This window comes from Pagrus major, chromosome 1, assembly GCF_040436345.1.
Source record: "Pagrus major chromosome 1, Pma_NU_1.0".
NCBI lineage: Eukaryota > Metazoa > Chordata > Actinopteri > Spariformes > Sparidae > Pagrus > Pagrus major.
The window spans coordinates 7,929,581-7,956,024 of NC_133215.1; the positions used below are offsets into that span (position 1 = coordinate 7,929,581).

The 26,444-nt window shown below is 40.8% G+C and overlaps 1 protein-coding gene across 1 annotated transcript; it reads left to right on the plus strand.

Moving 5' to 3' along the window:
* The first annotated feature begins 4,067 nt into the window (after positions 1 to 4,067).
* On the plus strand, positions 4,068 to 25,797 carry LOC140998901 (calmodulin-regulated spectrin-associated protein 3-like). Its single transcript, XM_073469320.1, has 19 exons — positions 4,068 to 4,203; positions 9,528 to 9,781; positions 10,144 to 10,284; positions 13,344 to 13,430; positions 13,583 to 13,618; positions 14,180 to 14,227; positions 16,111 to 16,249; positions 19,562 to 19,701; positions 20,217 to 20,310; positions 20,408 to 20,459; positions 20,722 to 20,783; positions 20,883 to 20,913; positions 21,089 to 23,585; positions 23,694 to 23,815; positions 23,945 to 24,234; positions 24,338 to 24,437; positions 24,982 to 25,088; positions 25,178 to 25,296; positions 25,465 to 25,797. Exons 1-19 carry the CDS (start codon positions 4,068 to 4,070, stop codon positions 25,795 to 25,797), a joined length of 4,788 nt encoding a protein of 1,595 aa, XP_073325421.1.
* Positions 25,798 to 26,444: the final 647 nt, after the last annotated feature.

Sequence of the window (26,444 nt, forward strand, 5' to 3'; positions counted from 1 at the left end):
AAATCGAATTATTAGACGTAGAAATAACTGTCCAGACCCAAAGATGAAATTGCAAAGAAGCTGCAAAAAGTGTTGAAAATCCTCTGCCACAGGCATTATTTTAGTGTTTAGTGTAAATATGACATCAAGTTTATTGTTACCATAATGTTGATTTTATGCTAATGTGTTTATTTATGTATGAATGTGGAAGTTGAAGGTCAAGGACGCAGTTTTCTGTAGGTAGTATTATCATTATCCTACCTGACTGAGGTTCGAACACGATGACAGTCATTTTCTTTGACCACATAATATCCTCCATCATGCTGGATGTCAAATAATTGCCATTTATTTCTTTTCAAACTATTTCAGCTTTTATTTGTATCATTTCCATTCTGTGTCAAATTAACACATAATTATAAACACTGGAAGTTTTATTTTACTGCATCATTTCTTTTAAGATTTAGATTTTAATATTTGTTTTGGTCTGTAGAAAGTCCGCCTTATTGATTTACTTGAGAAACTATCAAGTTTGAATGAAGTTTGGATTCAAACTATACAACCCGGGATCGTCTCGCTGTGAGGTGACGGAGCTCAGCTTTGTAGGAAACCCTGGAATAAGAACAAGTAGAAAATACTTTGTTGATGTTTGTTTATTCATTATAAACCTTCAGTTCGTTAACACGTCCCGTCAGTAGAGTCTGTTAAATGACTCTTCTTCAATGATTTCATGTACAGATTCACTTCATCCACACAGACAGTTTGTTTGAGCAGAATCTCGGCTATGTACAGGAAAATAATCATGATAATTACTTATTGAAGTTATTGGTTTCATTATACCTCATAGTGCCTCATTTCTACAATGTCAAACAATGTCTAATTTCTTAAAAAATGTACAAAGTGGTGAGAACAAAATAACTACAGTGAAGGAAGCTCTTTCTGAAGACTCATGTATTGGGAGAGAAACAACCTAAATGCATCAACACAAATATTCAACAAACATTTAGACGTTTACAGTTTAATGCAGAAAAATGTCAGTTCAGCTCAACAAAAGTCATCATGAGCGGCATTGGCCTCCATGGCTATAAAGACACAGGATGGAGCAATCATTGACAGAACAGCCAATGAGAAGAGGTCAGAGTGACTTCGGTCTATTTGAGTATACAGAACTCAGCAGTGTCTCCATAAGAGTGAATGTTCAGTCCGGCGTATAGCGGCTGAGTGAACGTGGTCTGGACTCTGTGGAGGAGAGTCATGGTTTCACAGACGCTGTAGAAAGACAGAATTCCTGCACTGTGATCCAGGTAAACTCCGACTCTGGAGGACGGAGGACCTGAGACGGGAGTTTCGACGTCATTGTACCAAAAGGCGTAACTATTACCGTCACAACTTAACCCCCAAGATTTATCATTTCTTCCGAATATACTTTCCTCTGACCGCCTTGCTCTGCTGATGTTCTTGTATGCGACTGCTACAGAAACCCCTCCCCGCTCACTCCACCTCCCAGTAACGATGTCCGATCCGACTCTCTCTGCTCAGGACCTGGCGCCACCTACTGAATCTGTCTTGGAGATCAGAGTAACACTGTTGTTCCCTCATTCTTGTTGCCTTTCGGTTCCCTTAGATAACAACAGGCGCGAGTGAGCCGTGCTCGGATCCAGTGTGATTTCACGTGAATATTTTAAGAATTCAGCTCTGGTCTTGGGCTCTGACGGTAAAACATCCACTTGAGTCACTGTCAGTGAGATGTTTGTCGTTTCTGTCTCAGAACGTCCTGTAGTTTGTCTCTGACCTCTGACACAGCTGCTGTCACATCCTCAAAGTACTTCAGAGGACGGATGTTGATGCTGGATGAGTGTGTAGACTCACTGAGTGCTGACAGTGAGGGGCAGTTGTGTAGAAACTGGTTGTGATCCTCTGTGTGTGAGAGCTGCTCCAGCTCAGCGTCTTTCCTCTGCAGCTCAGTGATCTCTGCTCAGCTTCTCCTGAAGCTCTTTGACTCGACTTAGTTCAGTTTCTGCTGCGATCTGACTGCTGCTTCACTCAGAGCGTCTTTTCTCCATGAGACGGATTAGCTCGGTGAAGATCCTCTCACTGTCCTCCACTGTTTTATAAGCAGAGCGATTTATAACCACCACCTCTTGTTGAAGCACCTTCACATCTTTCACTCTGTCTTGATTCTCTGCTGGATGTTTCGTCGACTCACCTCGAGCTCTCTCTGCTCTCAGTCCTCTCTGCTGCAGCTGACACTGTGTCGTGGCCTTTATGTTGATCCATGGAGCAGAGGTAACGGATACACTGCTGATCGGTACGGCAGAATCTTCATCACTCACTCGTGACGCGAGCAGATGTTCTCCTGGAGCTTCTCAGAGGGATTCACCAGCTTGTGGTTTTTAAATGTCAATGATTCATAATGAGGCTGGAGGTGTTCCACCAGTACGAGGCCAGACAGACCACACAGGACATGAGGGCATTCAGTTTTCTCCAGTGCAGAACATCAGGCTACATCTCACGTCCAGCGTAGCAGTGATCAGCAGGACAGCTTGGAGTCCAGTCTCTCTCGTCTCACCTAACTCTGCTAACTGGTGTTATTCAGCAGGACAGGCTCGCTGTGAAGGTCTTCCTACACTGAGGGCAGCTGTGGATTCCTATGCATCCTCTGTGTCCCAGTGGTTGTCAATACAGTTCATGCAGTAGTTGTGTCCACAGGGAATAGTCACAGGATCCTTCAGTACATCAGCAGACAGAACGACAATCCATTCCCGCCAAGCTGACGTCCTTTCTGCGCCATTTCACCTTCCAGTGGCAACAAATGTCCGAGTGTCACTTTTTGAGAGCTAACACTAGTTTGAGTTATGATCTAATAAACGTGTACTTGGGACTCTCCTGCGCTTCTCTGTACGTTGGTCATCAACAGACGATCTGACGGGGAGGGAGCAGGGAACATATATGGCAATAGTGGAGCTCACAGTGATAGAGCTAAGAGAGCGAGGGAGAGGATGTCGACCGATAAGAGAGACGAGGGAGTGGTTGTCGACCTTTGATCCATTCCAGGGAAAGGAGCAGCTCTGTGAATCTGACAAAGACAGCACATAAACAGAACATGTATGTAAATATGTATCGACATTTTCACCAGTAACAACAGCATCGACCGGTAATGCCTTCACCTTGTGAGTTTGTGCGTCATGAGGGCAAAACGTGGTCCTCGAGACACCAGTTGTTGCAGAAGCAGCTTTGAGTGCTTTCTGTAGGTGTTAATATGTCTGTCTGTCTGTCTGTGGACAGATTTTTGTTAGCAGGACAGCATCACAACCCTCAAAGATGCTGCCACAAAACTTTAGAGGTGTGAAGTTGAGATCAAAATGAAGGCTGAGATTGAGGATAAGTCTGATCCGTGCATCATGTTGTTAGCAGAATTACCATAAAATAAGCTAATACACTGAAACAAACCAGGATTTGGGCTCTGTGGCTCAGACTGTGGTGTGTTTGTTTATGTAGCCTCCATTGCTTCCACTGACTGGGTCACCTGGTCAGTGACAGTGCTGGGGGTGAAGCTGATGCCTTGCTCGAGGGCTCCTCCATGTGGAAGAAGGGGGACACTGCCACTGCCATTTACATATATCTGCAGCACATTTATGAAACTCTTATCTTAAAGCTGATCATTTTTATCCTCTGCACATTTGTCGACTCGTTTCTGCTGCTGCTGCCTTCACGTGTGTCGTAAATCTGAACCTCAGAGCCGTATTTCACTGTGACATCCCCATTGGCCGGCATGTGACGTGCACGGGGGCGTGGAGCCGGCTGACAGCCTGCGTGAGGTATTTTAATCTCCATTAACACATCTCTGACTCATTTCTATTGACATATCGAGCTCCATCTTTCTGTTTCCATCCTCTCTGTTTGACTCTTCCTCATCGTGTCATCATCTGTATGTTTCAGTCTGCATCACAGGGTCCTCCTCCCTCTCTCCTCCTCCTCCTCCTCCTCCTCGGTGTCTCCTCTTCCTCCTCCATCCCTCCTCCTCCTCACATTTCCCCGGTGCTGCTGCTGCTGCCGCCTCCTCCGTGTGCTCCGTGCGTCGCGGCGCGGCCATGGTGGACTCTCCCAAAGCGATGAAGAAGACCTTCTCGGTGCCGGAGATCAAACCGCTGGACCAGTACGACTTCAACCGGGCCAGGATCTGCGCCAGCGTCCGGTGGCTGCTGTCGAAATCGTACGGCTCTGCAGGTAGTCTCACCGCCGAGGGGGGGCTGCATGGGTGGGGCGCTCAATAATTAATCCCGCTATATATGAAGCTCTGAGCGTTTTATTTCGCGTTCACGGGAACCTCCAGCTTCATCCTCCAGATCTGCACAGCATCCATCCTCACGAGCGGCCGCACCGATGCTCCTTCTCCACCTCCTCCTCCTCCATGCTGTGCAAGCTTTAACATCTGGGTTACTGACGAGGAGCCAATTAACGACACGGTTATGAGGCTTGTCAGGAGGAATCTCCTCCGTGGTGCGTGATGCATGCGTGGACAGCAGGCTGGCTGTCATCGCTGCAGCGCAACAAAGCCTTTTGTCAGAGTCGGGGGCCACGTCGGGCCCGTGGAGGGGTTCACCCACCAGCCCAGCATATAACCTGCACAGAAAACCTCTAACTGGTTTATAACGTGTGCGCAGTGTCGTGTGGAAGAGAGGCCGTAAATGGGTCAAGACGGCATAATATTTGTGTCAGTGTTACGCACGCACGCTGCGCGGTGCTAAAGCGCGTGGCAGTGTAGTGAAGGTGACATAGTGTTTTTAGACAATGGAGGGTTTCTGCTGACAGCTGCTGCAAACGCATCCACTGATACGAGCTTCGTTTAGAGGAAGTGTCCAGATGTGTGTCGAGGAAAGTGTGAAAGCAGATGTTTATTATGTGTGACCGACATACAGCAGCAGCATGTAGGATCTGCTGTTATGTAAAAACTGTGGTGATCAATGAGGCTGATAATGTGTCAGAGTTGGTGACCCTGTCTGAGATGTTGTCTTTGGTTAGTGGTGGTGTCACTGCATGACTTCATACTGTAGCGCAGAGCTGCAGTGATCAGTCGATTAATTGATCAATTGAAAGACAATGAATCGTTTCGGTCTTTGTTCAAGCAAAAATATCAAACATTTGCTGGTTCCAGCTTCTTAAATGTAAGAATTTGCTGCTCTTCTACATCTTTTATGACAGTAAATGAAGAGTTTTGGGGTTTTGGACTGTTGGCTGGACAAAAGAAGCATTTGGAAGATGTCACTTTGGGAAATTATAATGAGCATTTTCTTTTTTACTAGTGTGCTTATAGACAAAAGCATTAATCAATCAATTGTTAAAATAATCCTCAGACTCATCGCTATCACAACTATCTAAAATCCATAAAAGATCAAGAAAATATGTGTAAATTAAAAAAGTTAATAGTGAAAATGCCCAAAATGACGTCTTTAAATCGCTCATTTTGAGATTTATTGCATTTACAATTATATAAAACAGAGAAAAGCACATTTGAAGAGCTGGAGATGCTGAAATATTTTGTTTGATAATTGACCCAAACAATTAATCAGTTATCATAATTGTTGTTGATCCGCTCATTGTTTCTGCACAGTTTCTGTTTAATGACACGCTCCAGTCACAGATCAGCTCCTCTTCAGGGTTCAGTCTCTGCTGACTAACTCAGTGATGTCCCCTGTAGGGAATAATACCACACAATGGTAACGTTGCGAGTCTTTATGTAATAATCCATGTTATTTTGGGCTGTAGTAATAAGCTGAGACAGACTTTCATGTTATATTTGTGTGCCAGTCAGTGGGACAGGAGGAGAGAGGAGCTCTCAGCGGGGAGGCTTCATTGTTGTCAGTCAACTGGAAAATGGCCACCGGGTGCCTCATTGAATTTTAATGGCAGCCGAGAAGAAAATAGCACTAATAAAACCACATGTGATCCAACACACACTGATTCTGCCTGACGTGGCCAGAGGACGACTTCTCTTTGAGTTTTTATGGTATCAATAACAGGTATTCAGAAAACACAGATAAAACATAACATATATAAGAAATGCTTCTGATTAAATGATATAAATAAAAAAAAATATATAAATATGATGAGAGTAATCAAGGATGGCACTACAGATATGATCAGAAGGATAATGTGTAACTGACAAAATAAATATACAGAGAAATATAAAACTTAACTTATTAAAAATAAATATATGAACTACATTAATACAAATATCCTTAAAAAATATCACAGATGATCACAATAAATCCTAGTATAGCTCTCTGTTGAGATAATGAAACGCCAATTTTTCTAGTTTTTAGTCTCCGTCCACCTTTAGGAGTCATTAACCGAAATTAATTACCAAAAAAAAAAAAAAAAATTTTTTGTTTGTTGTCGAGATTTGTAATTGGGACATTTCTGTGGTAGAAAGTAGTTTTAGTAGATTGTCAGTTTATGGAAGTGACAAGAAAATTTTGAATTCTGTGTGCCTCCACTTCGTTGGGGTGGAGGCAGAAATGACCAATACTATAATTAAATATATCTTTAAAGCGGCTTCGTCGATATTGTAAAATTAACAAAAGTTTGTCTGATTCCTGTAAATTATCACCCACTTGAGTCACTCATGTTTATGTTTTGCCAGCTCGTTGTTATTTACTTTACTTACTGTTTGTTTTGTTTACAAAATAGAAAAACGTTAGCCACTAGCTAGTAAACACAGCGCAGCATTAAGCGGCTAAAGGAACAGATATTTCCTTTATTAGGTGGTGGAGACCAAAAATAGAGCAAAAAGTCTGATGATGAGTGATACTGTTGCTCTGTAACAGCTGGTTGTGTAAATAGGAAAATGTTGCTAACATGTTCATCATATTGCAAAAGGCAATTCTGGAGAAAGGTAGTTGATTGGTCAGTCTCATTCCCAGGTCTTTGGGTTGGTATGTTGGGCTGGCCCAAACCCAAACAGTCAATATATGACGACCCAGGGATGAGCAATAAACGAGTAATCATTTCAATCACGTTAGGATTTGCTGCTTTTCTTGGCTATAGATGAGAGTCAAGATACTATTTCTGAGTTTTGGACTGATGGTCTCATAAAACACAGAATCTGAAGACTCCAGCTTCTCTCTGTGAAATTATAACAGGCATTTTTAATGGTTTCCGGACACTTTATAGCCTATAAGGTTGTCACGACACCCGAATTTTAAACTTTGATTAAAAAATGATAAACACCTCTTTCAGTACCACGGCAAAAAGTATAAAACTATACTGTTTGGAATGCAGATATCATATCATTTGGTAGTGAAGTATCATGTTATCTTGTTAATAACATACAGTTTTGGGGTTATTTTTCTAGCACCTGATACTCATAAAATCCAAACGATGTAACACTGATTGTTGTTGTTGTTGTTGTGTTTTAGCTGCACAGGCTGTGTCTGTTTTTTTCCTGATTTAATTAGTATTATGCTAAATGGGTTAGCTGCTGGTTCCTACTCTGCAGTCCAGTCTCATCGCCTCGGCTGCAGAATGGCTGCTTTCCATTTCCACCATTCCCATGGTGACGGCAGTCCTATTTCCTCCCAGTGCTGCAGAGTGTGAAAGGCGAGGGTTTAACCCCTAAACAGTGTGTGTGTGTGTGTGTGTGTCACACTGCAGTGGAGTGTGTGCTTCAACTGTTGTTTATGCAGTGACACAGACAGACTTTCATTTCAAATCTTTATGAGGTGGTTTCTCTTCTCTCATTTGAGCAAACAGAGAAAATGAGGAGAGGAGGGTTTACATAAGAAAACAACAGAAGGTTACAGAGAGAGAGACGAGGACGTTGTAGCCCTCGTTACGAGTCTGATTTGAGAGGACAGATGAAGGAGGAGAATGAATTTAAGGGAACGAGGATTGACTGCAGTGGTAAATGGAAGAGATGTCCACTCTGATATTCCCTTTGAGAAGTCCACTCCAATCTTCAGGATTATCCCCGGCTCCTCGTGCAGCCTTCCCGGGTTGGAATATGGGTCAGTCAGGGAACTGTGTGTTTCCGTGTCCGGAGTGTGTATGCGTCTATGAAATGACCCACTTGTCGTGGTCTGAGCTTCTTGCACATCATAGATAGTCATAGATTACTCTGCATGCACATGCACACACACTTACACTCTGAGCTATTCATGCAGATGATGACATTATCTTCTCCTGCAGGCTCCCTGCAGTCACACATTGTCGCATACTGTCCCCTAATTTATAAAAAGTGGGAAAAACTTCTCCACTTTTTATCCTGCAGTTTAAGTTTTCCCTCTCAGAGCAGACAGTACGGTGGAGCTGCATTCCCTCAGCAGCCGACTGTGTGACTTTTGTAACGTTTTCCTCGTGGGACAATGTGTTGACGAAGCAATTCTCGTTCTTAGAGAACAACGCAGGGAAGCTGACTCATTATCGCCTCGCTTATATCTGCAGCAAGGCAAGAAATGTCGTACAACTGCACCACGGACTCCATGCTTTTTATTTGTCCTCTCATTCAGCTCAGAGAGCATCCTTTAGCGGATGAGCGAGTGCCTCCTCCCGGTAATTATCTCCGCCTGCAGATAATGATTGAGAAGACTCTTTACAGCTTACGTCATCCACTGAAATATTAATTCTGAGCTCCTTTGAGTTCACAGGAACAGTTTAAATAGTCCGCAGCTCTGCCAGCAGCTCTGTGAGGCTGCACTAAAATCATAACTTCAGAATGCTAACCACGTCCATGATGCTAACGTGCTGCTGATGATGAGCAGGTTCACCATCTTAGCATGCTAATATTTGCTAATTGGCATTTAAGACAGAATTAAACTGAGGCTGATTGAAATATAATAAGCTTAACAGGTATTTTTTGCAATGAACCAAAGTGTCAGACACATTTAAAGTTCGACCTGATGATGACACCAGATGAAAGTCGGGGAATCATCAAAGTCAAGGATTTGTCTTCAGGGAACCTCGAATGTCTCTACAGAAGTCTGTGCAAATCCATTGAGAAAATGTAGTTTTTCACAAAATAAGTAAAAACTTTGAACTGCAGGTGGCTCACAAAAGTTATGAGGATTCACCCTCTTTCAATGTATTGAAATAAGAGATGATATCTAGGCCTTTTAAGATGAAAGAGTCATTTTGAGCCATAACTTAACAGTATTATCACGCGTTGTGTGCCGTGATAAGCCTGTAATGCTCAAAAATAGTTTTTCTTTACCTCGAAAAGTAACTTTTTGTTTGAACCCTCCATGTAATCTGCTTCAATTCAAGTGTATTAAAGTTGTTTAAAGTTCTGTAATAGTGAAACTGTTTTCGAGTTAAGATCAACAACTTGAAATGAGATTAGAAACTGAAATGATGTCTTTCAGTTAGCTGGAAATACTCATTTAGCGTTTGTTGAAGTGTAGAGGAAAAGTCAGAGGACTTCATCCTCTCAGGACCATGAATGTCTGTACAATATCCACGACAATTCATCTAATGATTGAGATGTTAGTTTCAGTCTTGATATCACCATTCAAGCTCAACAAGACTCTCCTCTTGTCCCCTTGGTCCTTTTTCAGAAAATGTTCCTGTGGAGTTTCGGGAGCCTCTTTACAAGGACCAGTATGAACAGGAGCACCTCAAACCGTCCGTCTCCAAGCTGCTTCTCTCCCCGGAGACCTACTGCCGAGCCCAGGCCCTGCTGGCTCAGACGCAGGGGCCCCCGGCCGATAACTCCGCCCTGCTGCAGTTCCTCATCAAGAAAGGTTTCGCTCCAAAGGTCCTGGATGCAGACGTCACCGAGGAGGACCTCAGCTACGTCCCCATCAAGACGGTGGGTGTGTCGCCTTGTGTGTCGAGGAGTGTGTGGCCTGTAATTTTCATATTTGCAATTCATCCCTCTTTGATTTTCAACGGATATTGTGCCTTAGGTATTTATTGAAGGAAATGGCACAGTGGAAAAAAGTGAAGAAAAGTCGGTCAGGAGGAAACGATGTGATCCTTTATTGTGTCAGTTCTAGTAGCAGTAAGAACAGGAGCAACAGAGGAAGAAGAAAGGACGGGGGTGAGGAATAGTAGGAAAGAAGGAAGGAAACAGAGTTGTATTTAGCAAACAACGTAGAAAAAACATAGTGAACACTGAATCTGTGTGATCAGAGTCAGATGGTGAAACTGTCCCTCTTGTGATTGGTGCAGAAAGCCCACCTCGCCATGATCGACGCCCTGATGACACTGGCTGCCAAAGAGACGGTGGGCAGGGTGAAGATGGCGGTGGAGGCGGAGCAGATGGGCGTCGGGGCACCGTGGGAGAACGCTCTGCTCTTCTGGGTCAACAGGGTGAGACCACAAAACCATGGCAACAACACTGATGTCACTTTAAATAGCTGTTTGATTAAAGGACAGGTTCACTGTTTTTCATTCAAGACCTCATTAAGATAAGCTTTACCAACATTTTAACATTACTCACCCTGATTGTTTTTGACATTCAAAAAGCAGGACAATTCATATTTCAGGAAACTGGTCAGAAAACCCAGAGAGACTTGAAATTGTCCCAATAAGCGGTCAGAAGTGGTCTTCTCTAAAATGATTTTAGACATTCCTTTTTAACTTTATTATTATAATTTATTATTATGAAAAAAAATTCTCCTGAATTCTCTTTTTCCGTCTGTGTGTGAATTTTTTTTTTTCCCATCTGCGAAAACATGTGAAAAAAATGCAGAAACTTGTATATATATATATATAAAAATTCTGGGGGAAAAAAAATTTCACTCACTTTCACACATGAAAAAAAAAATATCCTGGAAAAAAAAAGAAATTTTTTTCATGTCTGAAATGGAGCATAAAACAAAATCAAGACAAATTTCAGGTGTAAATTTCTTTCTCTTTTTTTTCCAGTAGTATTTTTGTTTTTCTCATCTATGACAGCATGTAACAACTTTCTGGAAACTTTTTTTCTCCACATGTGAAACAGTGAAAAAAATTCAAGTGAAAATTCAGGTGAATCTCTATTTTTTTCTTTTTTTCCAGTAGAATTTTTATTTTTACTTTCCCATCTGTGAAATCACATGAAAAGAAAATCCAGAAACTTTTTTTCTCAGTGTGTGAAACTGAGTGAAACCTTTTTTTTTTTTGTCAGGCAAATTGTGAAATTATTAGTTTTTTCATTTGTGAAACGGAGTGGAAAAAATTTCAGGATAATTTTTTCTTTTTTTATGTCTGACACCAAGTGAATTTGTTGTTTTTCCCCAAGAATTTTCTTCTTTTTTCATGTTTGAAACAGTGAAAAAAAATTCAGATTATTTTTTTTTTTTACTTTTTTTTCCAGTAAAAACATTTTTTCCTCATCTGTGACAACATGAAAAAAAAACCCAGAGGCTTTTTTTCTCCACATGGGAAACTGAGTGAAAAATAAAATCTTCAGGAGAATTTTTTTATGTGTGTGAAAAAAGATCCAGGGGATTTTTTTTCATGACTGAAAGCGACTGAAAAAAAAAAATTTTTTCATGATAATTTTTTCTTTTTTCGTGCATGAAACAGTGAAAAAGAAATCAGGTGAAATTTCAGGTTAATTTTTTTTTTTTTTTCCAGTAGAATTTTTATTTTTATTTTCCCATCTGTGAAATCACGTGGGAAAAAAAAGTCCAGAAACTTTTTTTCTCAGTGTGTGAAACTGAGTGAAACTTTTTTTTTTTTTTGCCAGACTAATTTCTTTTTTCATGTTTGAAACAGAGTAAAAAAAAAAAAATTTTCCATGAGATTTTTTTTCATTTTTCAATAAAATTCAAGTGAAATTATTATTTTTTTTCATTTGTGAAACAGAGGGGAAAAAATTTCAGGATGTTTTTTTCTTTTTTCATATCTGACACCAAGTGAAAAAAAAAAGATTTTCATGAGAATTTTTTTTTTTCATGTGAGTGAAAAATAAATTCACACAAAATGTTTTTTTCCAATAGAATTTTATTTTTATGTTCCCATCTGTGAAATCACGTGGGGAAAAAACTCCAGAAGCTTTTTTTCTCAGTGTGTGAAACTGAGTGAAACATATTTTTTTTTGTCAGGTGAAAGAAACTTTTTTTTTCCATGTGTGAAACGGAGTGAAAAGAAAATTCAGGATTCAGGATTTTTTTTTTCATTGGTGAAACTGAGTGAAACTTTTTTTTCAGGAAAATTATTTTTCATGTGTGAAAGGGGTTAGGGTTAGTGTGAAAAAATAATTTCATATCCGACACCAATTTGTTTTTTTCTTTTTTCATGTGTGAAGCGGACTGAAAAAGATTTTAAGGTGTAATTTGTTTTTTGTTCAGTAGAATTTTTTACCCATCTGCGATGATGTGAAAAAAAAATCCGGGAACTGAGTGAAAAAAGAAATCTTCAGGAAAATTTTTTTTTATGTATGTGTGAAACAGTGAAAAAGAAATCAGGTGAAATTTCAGGTAAATTTTTTTTTTCTTTTTTTCCAGTAGAATTTTTATTTTTATTTTCCCATCTGTGAAATCACGCGGGAAAAAAAGTCCAGAAACTTTTTTTCTCAGTGTGTGAAACTGAGTGAAACTTTTTTTTTTTTGCCAGGCGAATTTCTTTTTTCATGTTTGAAACAGAGTAAAAAATAAAATTTTTCCATGATATTTTTTTTTTCATTTTTCATGTGTGAAATAAAATTCAAGTCAAATTATTCTTTTTTTTCATTTGTTAAACAGAGGGGAAAAAATTTCAGGATGTTTTTTTCTTTTTTCATATCTGACACCAAGTGAAAAAAAAAAGATTTCCATGAGAATTTTTTTTTTTCGTGTGAGTGAAAAATAAATTCACACAAAATGTTTTTTTCCAATAGAATTTTTATTTTTATGTTCCCATCTGTGAAATCACGTGGGAAAAAAACTCCAGAAGCTTTTTTTCTCAAATTTCTTTTTTCATGTTTGAAATGGAGTTAAAAAAAAAAAAATCATGAGATTTTTCTTCTTTTTTCATCTGTGAAAAAAAATCAAGTGAAATTATTATTTTTTTTCAAAAAAAAAGAAAAAATATATCTGAATTTTTTTTCACTGTTTCACACATGAAAAAAAATTCAGATAATTGTTTGTTTTTTTTCCAGTAGAATTTTTTTTTCTCCCATCTGTGAAAACGTGAAAAAAATCCAGAAACTTTTTTTCTCCATGTGTGAAACTGAGTGAATTTTATTTTTGTCAGGAGAATTTTTTTCATGTGTGAAACAGAGTAAAAAAAAAAAGTTTTTTTCTCCCTTTTTTCATGTGTGAGATTTGGCAGGAGAACTTTTTTTCGCCCCACTCGATGAAATTAATAAAAATAAATAAATAACGGAGGCATTCATTCTGTCTCAAATTTTAATAAGATTTGGGTGAGAAAAATAGTGAACTGGTCCTCTTCACCCTCTACAGCTGAACCAGAAGTTGAGAGAAATCACAGAGGACGACGAGCCCCCAAAGTCGCAGACATGTACGGACCTGCAGCCTGCTCAGGACGCGGTAAAAACACACACACTTGACACACTTACACACTGTATGCATGATGTTTTGTCATTTAGCTGTCTCACGCTGCAGCTTCTAACATCGACCTTGCTCTGCTTCTCTGTTTTCTCCCCCTGGTTTTGTCTCTGTCATGCGTCGCTCTCTGGCAGTGTCAATCCACCCGCTGGTACTGGAAACTAGTCCCCGTAAGTGGAACAAATCTCCTGTCTATCTCTGAATCTGTCTGTCTGCTATGGCTGACGTTAATGTGCCTGCTGGAAATGCCACATAACTCTTATCTGTCCCGTTAGGCTCCCTCTGTGTATGTCATTAAAATATGTGCCGACTTTTACAACTGACCGATTAGATGCCACTGAAAATGTAACTGCTTATTATTATTATTATTATTATTATTATTATTATTATTCTGAGCTGATGATGTTGTGGACACTGGGGTGTTAATGACTTCGTCCAGTCATCAGTTTTCATCTCAAACTGCTCAGATGATCAGAGCCGAGGGGGAGGAGGAGATGTTGGAGAGGAGGTGAAATCACTTCCTTGCTGATTATTAAACTGCCTCTGCGCCCTCTTTGTTTATCCCCCTCTCCTCCTCCTCCTCCTCCTCCCCCTCTTCCTCCTCCTCCTCCCCCCTGTCGCTCCTCTCTCCCTGAGCAGTGCCATGTGACTTTGTGGTGTGGCGGTTCCCATGATGACCGGCCCCCTTGTCATTTATGCTTGTTTCCCTCTCTCTGCCATCCCCCATCCAGCATGCTATCGCTTTTTGTTTGAAGGAGTCGGGGAATAAGCCGCCAGTGGTAACGTATAACACCTCGCTCTTTTCTCACCCTCATCCTCCACGTCTCCCGTAGCAACGCACCCGACTGACTGACTGATGGACGGACAGACTGACCAATCGCCACACCAATGACTGACTGACAGACTGCAAACTAATCGCTCTTCCAACCCCGAGGTTGGATAGATCAACTAAAAACTCATTAGCTTTTAACTATTTCTCCATATTTATTGTTTCTTCCTGCTTTTCTTTAAAGCGTATGTTACAAAGCCATGTTATAGGAGGCACAATCACACTGTTGACGTTTAATATCTCTTCGTCCTCCTCCAACAAGGCTGCGTAACATCCTTCAGCCTCAGTTACAGTTGATGCACATGCAGCAGTTTGTTTTGTTTTGGGTGTATTTTATCTCTGAGTGCTGCGGTTTGATTCTCATTTTGATAAAATTCACTTTTTCTTACGTGATTATGTGGGTTTTTTTTATTATGTTTATATACCTGATCAGAACCGAAGGCTCACAGTGTCGTCAGTGCCTGTTTCTGCTGCATGGACACCGGAGGACAAACAGTCCTCATTTTCACTTTAATCACTGACATTAGTTTTTCCTTTCATTGTGTATTTTTTATTTTTTTTGCAATGTTTTTAACCTTCACACTGCACCCTCTGGTGTGTGTGTGTGTGTGTGTGTGTGTGTGTGTGTGTGTGTGCGCCCAGCAAACATTTGGGTATTGAGCATCCAGCCAAGACGTCCTGTTATAGTTAAAAAATAGTGAGACTTTACTCATTCAGCAGCTTCATACGTCCTAAAGCTGAAAATAATAAGACGACTGAGTCTGAAAACAATAAATTAAAATTGATTTACACAAGATTGAGATTCACAGGCTAAAAACAATAAGTCAGGAATATAATTTACATGTAGATATACAGAAATGGCATGAACGTGTTTTTCATATGTAGAAAATGGATCAAATTGCATCCAAAAAAATACATCAATGCAACACTTTTGTCTCATTTTTCACAAGTTGAAGCAAAACATCAGATACAAACAAAAAGATTAATACTCCAACAATCCATCCACCTGACAAGATGCTCTTCTCGGATGAAGAGAACATGAAGTTGTCACTGTAGCGGGCAGATGGCAGACTGCGTGTACGGCGTCGTGTTGGCGAGCGGTTTGCAAATGTCAACGTTGTGAACAGACGCTGTGCCCCGTGGTGGTGGTGGTGGTGGTGGGCTCGTGGTATGGACAGGCATAAGCCACGGACAACAGACACGCGTGCATTTTACTGATGGCGGTGTGAATGCACAGAGATACCATGATGAGATCCTGAGGCCCAGTGTGACGGCGTGAAAAACACACGTTTTATGTATTTGTGTAATTGTTGGTCACATGTCGTCATATGAAAAGACGTGAGCGTTATGTGGCCGTCCACCTCATTAACACATTGAAGTTAAGGCGTCGGACAGGGACTTTTACCAGGGACATTACATCACAGTCCGACAAATGTTCGCTGGGCGTGTGTGTGTGTGTGTGTGTGTGTGTTGATTGAGGCTCTGCTGGTCTTGCGCTTCATCTCTTTTAATTTTCTTCTCTGCAATTTTCCTGGAGTTTGGCTGGCGTCATACTTTGTGTCTCTGGTTTTATTTATTCTCCGTTAGAAGGAGGACAACCCTGGCTGTTTTTTTTTTTTACATTTCTTTTGTCACTGTTCTAACTCTTAAACCTTTATCTATTTTCATGTTTGTAATTTTTCTGTATGTGCCTTATGATCCTTCCTCTCCTCCCCTCACTTGTCCATTTGCTGTTTCTGGTTCCTACCTGTCTTTGCAAAACTCTTCCTCTTTTTACCCTCTTCTCTCTCCTCATCCTTCTCCTCCTCCTTCCCTTCTTTTTTTCTCCCGTAGATCCGCTATAGGAAGGACAAAGTGCAGTCTAAGCTGACTCCCACTTTCCCTCTGGTGTGTGCGGTCAAAGATCTGTCTAATGGCTGCGCTATAGCTGCTGTGTTGCACTACTACTGCTCCAGCCTGCTGCCTCTAGAGGGTACACACACAAGTACTCAGACACAAACACACATGCACACGTACACATTTAATGATTAAATATTTATATATATACATTATACATTATCTGATGTATGTTTCCAGAAACTTAACGGCTTAAATGATGGTCCCATAATTTTTTAAAAAAGGTTTCCAATAGGTAGAGCATTTCTACGGAAGCCCTGAGGGCCAAGTGAAGAATTTCTTTTTCTGGTGATCCACTTTCTAAGTCTGATCTAAATTGTTTTCTCTCCTGTGTTTATGACCCTTAATTTTTTTCCATCTGTGAAAACATGTGAAAATGTTATTTTTTCCAGAGAAAAAAGCAAAACTTTCACATGTGAAACAGAATGAAAATAGTGACAAAAAAAATTTCCAGGAGAAATTCTTTTTTTCCCTGGACAATTTTTTTCATGTTTGAAACTATGTAAAAACAAAACAAAACATTTTTTTCAGGAAAAAGCGAAAATTTCACGGGTGAAACAGAATGAAAAAAAACCAAGAGGAGGAATTCCCAGGATATTTTTTTTCATGTGTGAAAAAGTGATTTTTTAATTTTTTTTTTTTTTTTCAAAAAAACATTCTCGACAAGAAGATATGTGTAAAACTTGGTGAAATTTTTTTTAAAGATATTATTATTGTTATACTCATTTTGACCACAAGAGGCTCCTCTCCTGTGTTTATGACTTGAGAACTGGTGGGAATTTTTTTTTTGCCAAGATAAACTTTCAGGGTTCCTTAATTTTTTTCCCATCTGTTTTTTGTTTTTGTTTTTCTGGAGGAAAAAGCAAAACTTTCACATGTGAAACAGAATGAAAATAGTGGCAAAAAAATTTCCCAGTGAAATTTTTTTTCCCAGGACAATTCTTTCATGTTTAAAACTATGTAGAAACAAAACAAAACATTTTTTTTTTCAGGACAAAAAAAAAATGTATTTGTGAAACTGGGTAAAAAAAAAAAAAAAAAGAAAAAAGATTGTACATGTGTGGAACCAAATGAAAAAAAAAGTTTGGGGAGGATCTAAGTCCCTTAATTTTTTTCCCATCTGTGAAAACATGTGATAATGTTATTTTTTCCAGAGAAAAAAGCAAAAATTTCACATGTGAAACAGAATTTAAAAAAACCAATAAAAGTTCGGGGGAACTTGTGTGAAAAAGAGTGAAAAATATATATTAAAAAAAAAAAAACTTTTTTTCACATCAAAAAAATAATGTGTGAAACTAGGTGAAAAAAAATTTCAAGAGAAAATTTTTTTTTTTCATGTTTAAAACCAAATGAAGAAAAAATTTGGGAAAGGGAGAATTTTTATTTTTTTTTTTAAGGCTCATTTGTTTTGTTTTTGTTATACTCATTTTGCCCACAAGAGGCTCCTCTCCTGTGTTTATGACTTGACAACTGGTGGGAAAAAAGTTTTGCCACGATAATCTTTAATCTAAGTCCCTTAATTTTTTCCCCATCTGTGAAAACATGTGAAAATGTTATTTTTTCCAGAGAAAAAAGCAAAACTTTCACATGTGAAACAGAATGAAAATAGTGACAAAAAAAAATTTCCAGGAGAAATTCTTTTTTTCCCTGGACAATTTTTTTCATGTTTGAAACTATGTAAAAACAAAACAAAACATTTTTTTCAGGAAAAAGCGAAAATTTCACGGGTGAAACAGAATGAAAAAAAAATTGTATGAAACATGCGTGAAACCAAGTGGAGGAATTCCCAGGATTTTTTTTTTCATGTGTGAAAAAGTGATTTTTTAATTTTTTTTTTCAAAAAACATTCTCGACAAGAAGATATGTGTAAAACTTGGTGAAAAAAATTTAAAGATATTATTATTGTTATACTCATTTTGACCACAAGAGGCTCCTCTCCTGTGTTTATGACTTGAGAACTGGTGGGAATTTTTTTTTTTTGCCAAGATAAACTTTCAGGGTTCCTTAATTTTTCTGTTTTTTTGTTTTTGTTTTCTGGAGGAAAAAGCAAAACTTTCACTTGTGAAACAGAATGAAAATAGCGACAAAAAAATTCCCAGTGAAATTTTTTTTCCCAGGACAATTTTTTCATGTTTAAAACTATGTAAAAACAAGACAAAACATTTTTTTTTCAGGACAAAAAAAAATTTATTTGTGAAACTGGGTAAAAAAAAAAAAAAAAAAAAGATTTTGCATCTGTGGAACCAAATGAAAAAAAAGTTTGGGGAGGAGAAAAGACAGTTTTTTTGTTATGCTCATTTTGCCCACAAGAGGCTTCTCCTGTGTTTATGACTTGACAACTGGTGGGAAAAAAGTTTTGCCATGATAATCTTTAATCAGAATGAAAAAAAAAAGTAAAAATATATATATATTTTTTTTAAAAAAACAACTTTTTTTCACGACCAAAAAATAATGTGTGAAACTGGGTGAAAAAAAATTTCAAGAGAAAAAAATGTTCCTGGGCAAAAAAAAATTTCATGTGTAAAACAAATGAAGAAAAAATTTGGGGAGAGAATTTTTTTTTTTTTTAAGGCTTATTTGTTTTGTTTTTGTTAAACTCATTTTGACCACAAGAGGCTCCTCTCCTGTGTTTATGACTTGAGAACTGGTGGGGAATGTTTTTGCCAAGATAATCTTTTTTTTTTTTCTGGAGGAAAAAGCAAAACTTTCATGTGTGAAACTGAATGAAAAACAAATTTTCCAGGAGATTTTTTTTTTCCCAGGACTTTTTTTTTCATGTATGAAACAAAATTTTAGGAGAACTTTTTTTTTCAGAATTTTTACTCAGAAAAAAGAAAATAATGTCTGAACTTGAGTGGATTTTTTTCAGGAGAATTTTTGTCTTTTGTGAAACTGAGTGAAAAAATTTTTTCAGAGAAAAAAAACACTTCTGAAAAAAATGTTGATGATTATAATATATTCCCCAACAACAAACACTTACAAAAATGAGCCTTACAAAAAAATGTGTTTTCTCCTGCCCAAACTTTTTAAAATTTGGTTTCACACATGAAATAAAAAAAAAACATTGAGGAGCTCCAAAACTTTTTTTCCATCAGTTTTCAAGTCATAAATACAGGAGAGAAAACAATTTCTATCAGACTTAGAAAATGGATCACCAGAAAAAGAAAATGTCTTCACTTGCCCCTCAGGGCTTCTGTACATTTCTTCTACATCTGTGCAAACATTTATTTTTCTTAATTTTACATACATTTTTATATGTTGATGCTATATATATATATATATAAATATCTACAATGAATGAAAAAGTATTAGCTACCTCTGACAGACACATCTAAACACAAAGATTACATACTACATTTTAATATGTATTTTTCTCTGCTCCGTCCAGATGTGTGTCTGAAGGACACCATGTCAGTGGCTGACAGTCTCTACAACCTGCAGATGATTAAAGAGTTCTGTGAGAGCAGTTTACAGAGCTGCTGCCCTCTGGCTGTGGAGGACCTGCTCTACGCTCCACCGGTTCTGCATGTAAGCATTATGACCAATCACATTTATGCATCACTACAGTCAAAGTGAGGAGCAACACCACACTAAATCATCAATGGAGGAAAAAGTATCGCTTCGCTGACTTCAAAGGCTCTAGTTTATCGGTTGCAATGGGGTGGACAGAAATTTATTATTCTAACCTGGGCGCTAATGGAAGGAACCAAACAAGCAGCTGTTACCTTTTCTTTTGCATTGATTCAGCTATTTTAATGCCTCCACATGTGGAAAAACAAGTTCACCTGACAATATTTTGCAGGGGCACCATCACTGCATCCTAGGTTTAGGGCCGCCCAAGATGATTATGATTGGTTTAAAGACACGCAAACAAGCCAGAGCACTTCTTGCTCTATTCCAGAATGAGAATTGGTGCAGCCAGACCTTTCCCCAGCAGAGTGCTGTGGACAAAAGGTCACGGCTATGCGAGACTAGAGTGGTCACTGAGTGTGGTCACCCTTTAAGATTTTGACAGTGGTAACCCAATATGCTCTTTTCCTCAGCTGAATATCATGAGTTTCATAGCTGAGCTGCTGGAGTGGTTTGAGGTCAAGAAGCCTGAATTCGTCAAGCCCATACAGCCCGTCGACCTCACAGGTCTGTGAACACGTCCATGTCTTTGATATTATGTTGACTGTTGGCTGTTTGAAACTGATGATCAGCCTCTGAAACTTCTTCTTTATATGTCTTTCAGATGTCTCAGGGTTACTAGACTGTACAAGTCCTGTCAATGGAAACAGCAACAGGTACCAGCGTCCCACTAATACCACCCACATGGAAATGGTCAGGGTAGAAAATTTAGGCATGAGGCAAGAGTCTGATTTGCAACCTGACATATACCGTATAGTGAAATAAGACCTGGTTGAGCCACTGAGGAAGTTTTAGAGAAGATTTGCCATGGGCTGACTCCACACACACACTAAAAGACACTATTGTGAAGTGTCACATTTTTACATTTCCCTTGAAGAGTTGTGAATGAACCACATTTTACTGTATTTTCTGTTCCAGTGGTTCCCCTTCCTTCATCTTAAAACAATCCTTTGTGCCCATCTCCTCCCCGGTGTCACCAGGTAAGAAATAGAAATAATTGCACAATGTTTTTTATTTCAATGGATTTAACCAAAATAGACTTTAAAAGACTTTTTTTTAATTATTATTTGTCTTTCCAGAAAACAAAAGTTGGACGAAGAAACAAATCAGGTAGTTGTACTGAACAGCTTCATGTGATTTCTATAGTAAATGTTGTGTTACATTCATATTTTATCTTAATTTTTAATCTTCTTACTTTGGCTTCTGTGGTTTCTGCTTTTCCATTCTTATCCGGCACAACCCCATCCATTCATCCATCCCTCCATCGTCATCCACCTCTCTGCAGTCGTCCTCTGTCAGCAGTGACTTTCAGCATCCCATTTGGGCTGGACAGTGATGTTGACATTGTCATGGGAAACCCAATAGATTCTGTCTTTCGCTCTGCCAGCAATGACAGCCTCACCACAGGCATCCCTGCAATGACTTCACCGGTGAAATCAGCAGGGATGAATCATGTCCAGTACAGCCCTCCCGAGGACTTCAGCCACCTGGTCAGTGCTTCTGCACCATCGCAGCGCTCATCCTGGGGCCCTTACTCACACACAACACCACTGGGAGAGCTGCCGACCATCGAGGAGGCGCTACAGGTGGTTCATACTCCTGGCAGCAAAGATCGGCGGAAGGGAAGGACAGCAGAGAAAGCAGGAAAAGTAGTATTGGGAGGAAGGCCGGAGCCGAGGTTACGTCCTGAAGGAGCCCCTGCTGGGTTCTTCCTACACTCCCCAGAGGAGAATAATCCTCAGCTCAGTAGCTCGGCTCCGAGTCGCTCTGGAGTCCTCTACCGGCCTGTTGGAGGAGAAGTGGGTGATACTAAAAGGCAAGGAAGGGGAGAGAAGAGGGACAGACCAGATCGCACCTCCGATATGTCTCGTGATGATGACTCTGTTCTACGAGATGGTAGCGTTGACTCCTCTGAAGCATCTGATGAATACGCTAGAAACGCCCCGGGTAATATGCGACCCAGTAACGGTCGCCAAGGAAACAACAGTACCAGCAACAGTCCTCGCATGACAAACTTTGCTGAGCGACGAGACAGCAGACGAAGACATTCTGCCGCTCCTGGGGAGGAGTCGGCCTCTGCTCCGACCCCAACAACCCCAGGCACTCCACATACACCCTCCACCCCAGGAGGGGCACCTGGCCGCCAGGACAGCCCAGGTCCCAGAGGCCCTGAACCAGGATCTGAAGCCTGGGAGTTGGGGGCTCGTCTAGAGGAGAAACGTAAAAGCATTGAAGCTCAAAAAAGACGCATTGAAGCCATCTTTGCCAAACACAGACAGAGACTTGGAAAAACTGCTTTCCTTCAACTGAAAAAAGAGCAAGGAGAGGGAGGAGGAGCGGCAGCAGAGGAGGATAATCTTACCCTGGAGGAGCGTCTCACATGCATGGAGGAGCAACTGAAACAGGAGGAGGAGAAGGAAGAGAAGGAAAAGAAGGAGACAGAAAAAGATGGAGAGAAGGAGAAAGAGAAGCCATCTGCTTCCAATCCTCGGTTAGAGAAGCAGGTCACTTTCTCTATTGAAAGTAAGAAAGGAGCAGAGAAAGTAAAAGGAGCGGAGAAAGAAAAGGGAGCAGAGAAAGAGAAAGGAGGTGAACCTGCCCTAGTGGAGTATAATGAAGTGGTGCAAAAACTGAGTGAAGCCCTGCAGTCGCTACAGAAGGACATGCAGAAACTTACAGAACAACAACAGCAGCTCATGAGCAACCAAAGACCGAGAAATACACCCAAAACTACTCCAAAATCAACCACCAGAAGTAATGCCAAAACACAATCCAAAACTCCTCCTCACACCCCAACAAAGACACCACCAAGAACCCCGACAAAGACTCCGACAAGGAGTACCACTAAGGCTTGGGTTATTCCTGCTATCCCCTCTGCCTCCTCTCCATCACGGCGTTCTCAAGTCCTTGCCTCCCCAAAAACTCAAATCATCTCTTCCTCCTGCCCGGCTCCCCGCACTAAGATCCACTCCTCCTCAACTCCCCGCAGCCCCAAGCACCACCCGCGTCCCCAACATCAGCCTCACCCACGGCCTTCCGAACTCAAGTTCCCGCCACTCAACCGCGTCTTGACACCAACCCACAATGTGGACACCCTCCCCCACTTGCGCCGTGTGTCCCCCAGCAAGTGTCAGGTTCAGACCACCTCTTCCTTCCGTATCGGCGGGCCTCGGACTCCTCAAGAGTCACCTCAGCCTGTCCAGCAGCCACAGCAGGATGAGTGCGCCTCAGACACAGGCTCGAGTGAGACACCAACTCAGTTCAGCCTGGAGCTGGAGCAGGAGGAGATGGAGGCAGTAGGAGGGCTGCCGATCTTAACACAACCCAGGAATGATCGTCCGAGGGGTGCCAATGGAAGCAGCTCCGGGGCTCCTTCTGAATGCTCATTTGAGAGCGAGACTTTGTCCATTTCTGCTGCCTACAGCGCAGCAGGTGAAGGCGGGAGAGGTGGAGGTGCAGGGAAGCGATGCAGCCTGATTGAGGTTTCATTTTCATCTCATGGAGGGCCCGAGGCGAGCAGCGATGAGCCAACAGATGAAGGGCAGGAGTTTTCCTCCGATTCTATGAGCGACCACACAGAATCGGCTGTGGAAGCTGCTAGAGGACTCGCTGCAGAACCTCTAGACCCCATAGAGCAGCTGGAACTGGCCATGGGAGCCGCCGACTTGCCAGAACAACCGGCTGAATCCAAAGAAGAACAGCAAAGACCGACTGAAACTTTGGAGCCAAGTGGAGAACAGAATGAGCTGGGAACAAAAGGAGGAATTCAGTTCTTCTTTAAGGTGAGTGCTTGCAAAAACAGAATGGATGGGGAAGAAGAGTTTTGTTTGTTATGGTCATTATTCTGTCACAGTATTTCGGTTAACGATCTTGTGCTTGTGTGGTTGTAGGAGGAGATACATGATGAAGAGGAGATGGCCCAGCGTCGAGCTTTACTCTTGGAAAAACAGCAGAAGAGAACCGAGGAGCTGAAGAAGAGAAGACAGTGGAATGAGCAAGAAAGGGAAAACAGGTAACACATTTATGAGCGCACCTGCACAAAGTTGATGCATACACGGTTCTCTGCATTTGTACATCCGTGAACAAAATCCAAAGCAGAGATACAATCATGTAAAAATAATCTATTTTCTCTTGGTTTCAGGCCAGATTCCTCAAACAAGAGAATCGCGTCTCCCTGCAATACACCTCCTGCAGGCACAACTTCACCTTCACCAACACCTCCTGCTACACCAGCCCGCCGAGGAGGCTTTACGCGAGAGGAGTATGCGCGGCGACAGCAACTCAGGATCATGGATGATTTGGACAAAGTGCTCCAGCAGCAGAAATCAACCAATCAAGGACGACCTTCCGCTAAGAAAACCCGCTCCCGGCCTCGCAGCATGACCAGGGAGGAAACAAAGCTCTCTCTGAGTCCAGCCAAGGGAATTCCTGGTATGGTCGAAAATAAAAAAAACATTGTCAAATACTTAAGAGTTGTGTGTTTGTAGATGATTTCAGTGAAGCTGTTTTAATGTTTTAATATTTGTTTCTCCAGGAGCTAAGTTGACCAAAGTCTACTCTCACTCCTCCCTCAACCTGGCAGCCACGGACGAACCAGGGAGCAAATGTGCAGACCCCAAAAAGAAACCCAACAGGTACACACTGCTGATAGTTCATCTGCCTCTTTGTTCTCATTTATACAGTTTTTAGCTACATTGTTAGCATAGCTGAAGAGCTTTTTGGTCAGATTTGGAGGGTACCAAATTACTGTGAAATTGATGCTGACATGCTTAAAATTAATTAGTAGTTAGTAAATTATACATTTTAGCAGTGTTGCTAAACATAAGCATGTTACCAGTAACTGTGCACATGTAAACATGCTAACATTAGCTGAACGTTGAGGTAAATGTAACAAGAGTAATGACTTGCTTGCTGGATGTTACAGGGTTAACTTGAGATTGTTAACACACAAAGTTGTTAACATGCTGGATAATATCGTGTCACTAGGAGAACTAAACTATCCCTAGTTTTCAAGGTACTGGCTGTAGAGATGTTTACCTTACTAAGCTAGCTAATGCTAGCCCAGGGAATTGAGGGGGTTGGTGCTCTCTTCTTCATAATCCAACTGTGAATCCAGTCTCCAGTATAATACAGATACAGTCAGAGGTGATGACGCATTGGTTCATATCTCTCCAACAGCCGTCCTGGTTCACCTGCAGGCTGTATGACACCAAGTAAACTGGTAAATCAGAACGGAGAATGGGAGAGTGGTTCCAATGGTACCTCGCCTGCCCCAGAATACACAGGTACAGTATTTACACAGTACAGTCTCTTGTCAAAATGCCTACGGTTGTACAGAAGGGTTAGCATTAACAAGTGTGCCCGTGTGTTGCAGGTCCAAAGCTCTTCAAAGAACCGAGCTTCAAGTCCAACAAGTTCATCATTCACAACGCGCTGTCTCGCTGCTGCCTCGCTGGAAAGGTCAACGAGACACAAAAGAACAAGATAGTGGAGGTAGAGGCCACTTTGCTAATCATTTAAATCTTGTTGTGAATCCCTTCACTTGTGCATTTGTAGGCACTAAACTAGCTCACTTGTATGTCTGAAGATCCTAGAAGCAGAAGAAAACTAAAACACACAGCCAGTATGATATTTTGGACTCTTTTTTTCTTCCAACCACAGGAGATGGAGAAGAGTCCAGCCAACCACTTCCTCATCCTCTTCCGTGATTCCAGCTGTCAGTTCAGGGGCGTTTACACCATGAACACCGACTCCCAGGAGCTCGTGCGACTGACCGGCGTGGGCCCACGGACAATTAGCTCCGCCCAGGTGGAGTCCATCTACAAATACAGCTCAGACAGGAAGCAGTTTAGCGCCATCCCCTCTAAAACCATGGGCATGAGTGTGGACGCCTTTACCATCCCCGGCCATCTTTGGCACGGAGGAGGAGGAGGAGCTGCGGGCGGAGGAAGCAGGAGAGCAAGCATCACTAAGAAGGCAGTAATTTCCAAGTGAGGAACATGACACATCACAGTGACCGACAATTAAAGAAGAAAACACTGTAATCACACTGTAATTAGAGTGGAAACTGTTGTAAAGTATGAAATACAGTAGGAGGACGAGGAGGAGGAAGCAGGAGAGTAAGCGTTACAAAGAGGGCAGTCATTTCTTTTTCCAAGTGAAGAATACAACACATCTCAGTGACACATAATTAAAAGAAAACACTATAATTATAGTGGAAACTGGAGTCACATATAAAAACATGCACACAGTTGAGCCTTTAGCCACGTGTGTGCATACACCTTACCTCTCTCGCCCTGGGACTTTACTACAAATACAAAACATTAAGAAATGATTTGTACTCCTCCTCTCTGTGCGTGAAAAAGTAAAACAGCTTTCCTTTTCCTTAAACAGACACACTCACATCCAGAGTGTACAGAGGAAGGTTTTGTAAACATGTTAGGGTTCAGTCGCACAAGGAAGTTACTTTTAAAAAGTCTCGATACTTATACTTTCATTGTTTAAAGTACAAACTCAAAAATGTTTGTTTTTTTTCTTTTTCTTTTTCTGTCCGAAGAAAAAGGAAAGTTTACGAAGCTGTTTATTGAAAAAACACTGACTTTCATAAGACACACGATTACTGTCTGTTCCCTGTCTGGTAG

Bases quoted from the DNA above. Each gene is read 5' to 3' on its own strand.
- LOC140998901 (XM_073469320.1), top strand. From the start codon at position 4,068: ATGGTGGACTCTCCCAAAGCGATGAAGAAGACCTTCTCGGTGCCGGAG. The intron at 13,619-14,179 runs GTAAGTGGAACA...TCCCCCATCCAG, and splicing joins GGTACTGGAAACTAGTCCCC to CATGCTATCGCTTTTTGTTT. The intron at 20,460-20,721 runs GTACCAGCGTCC...TTTCTGTTCCAG, and splicing joins GTCAATGGAAACAGCAACAG to TGGTTCCCCTTCCTTCATCT.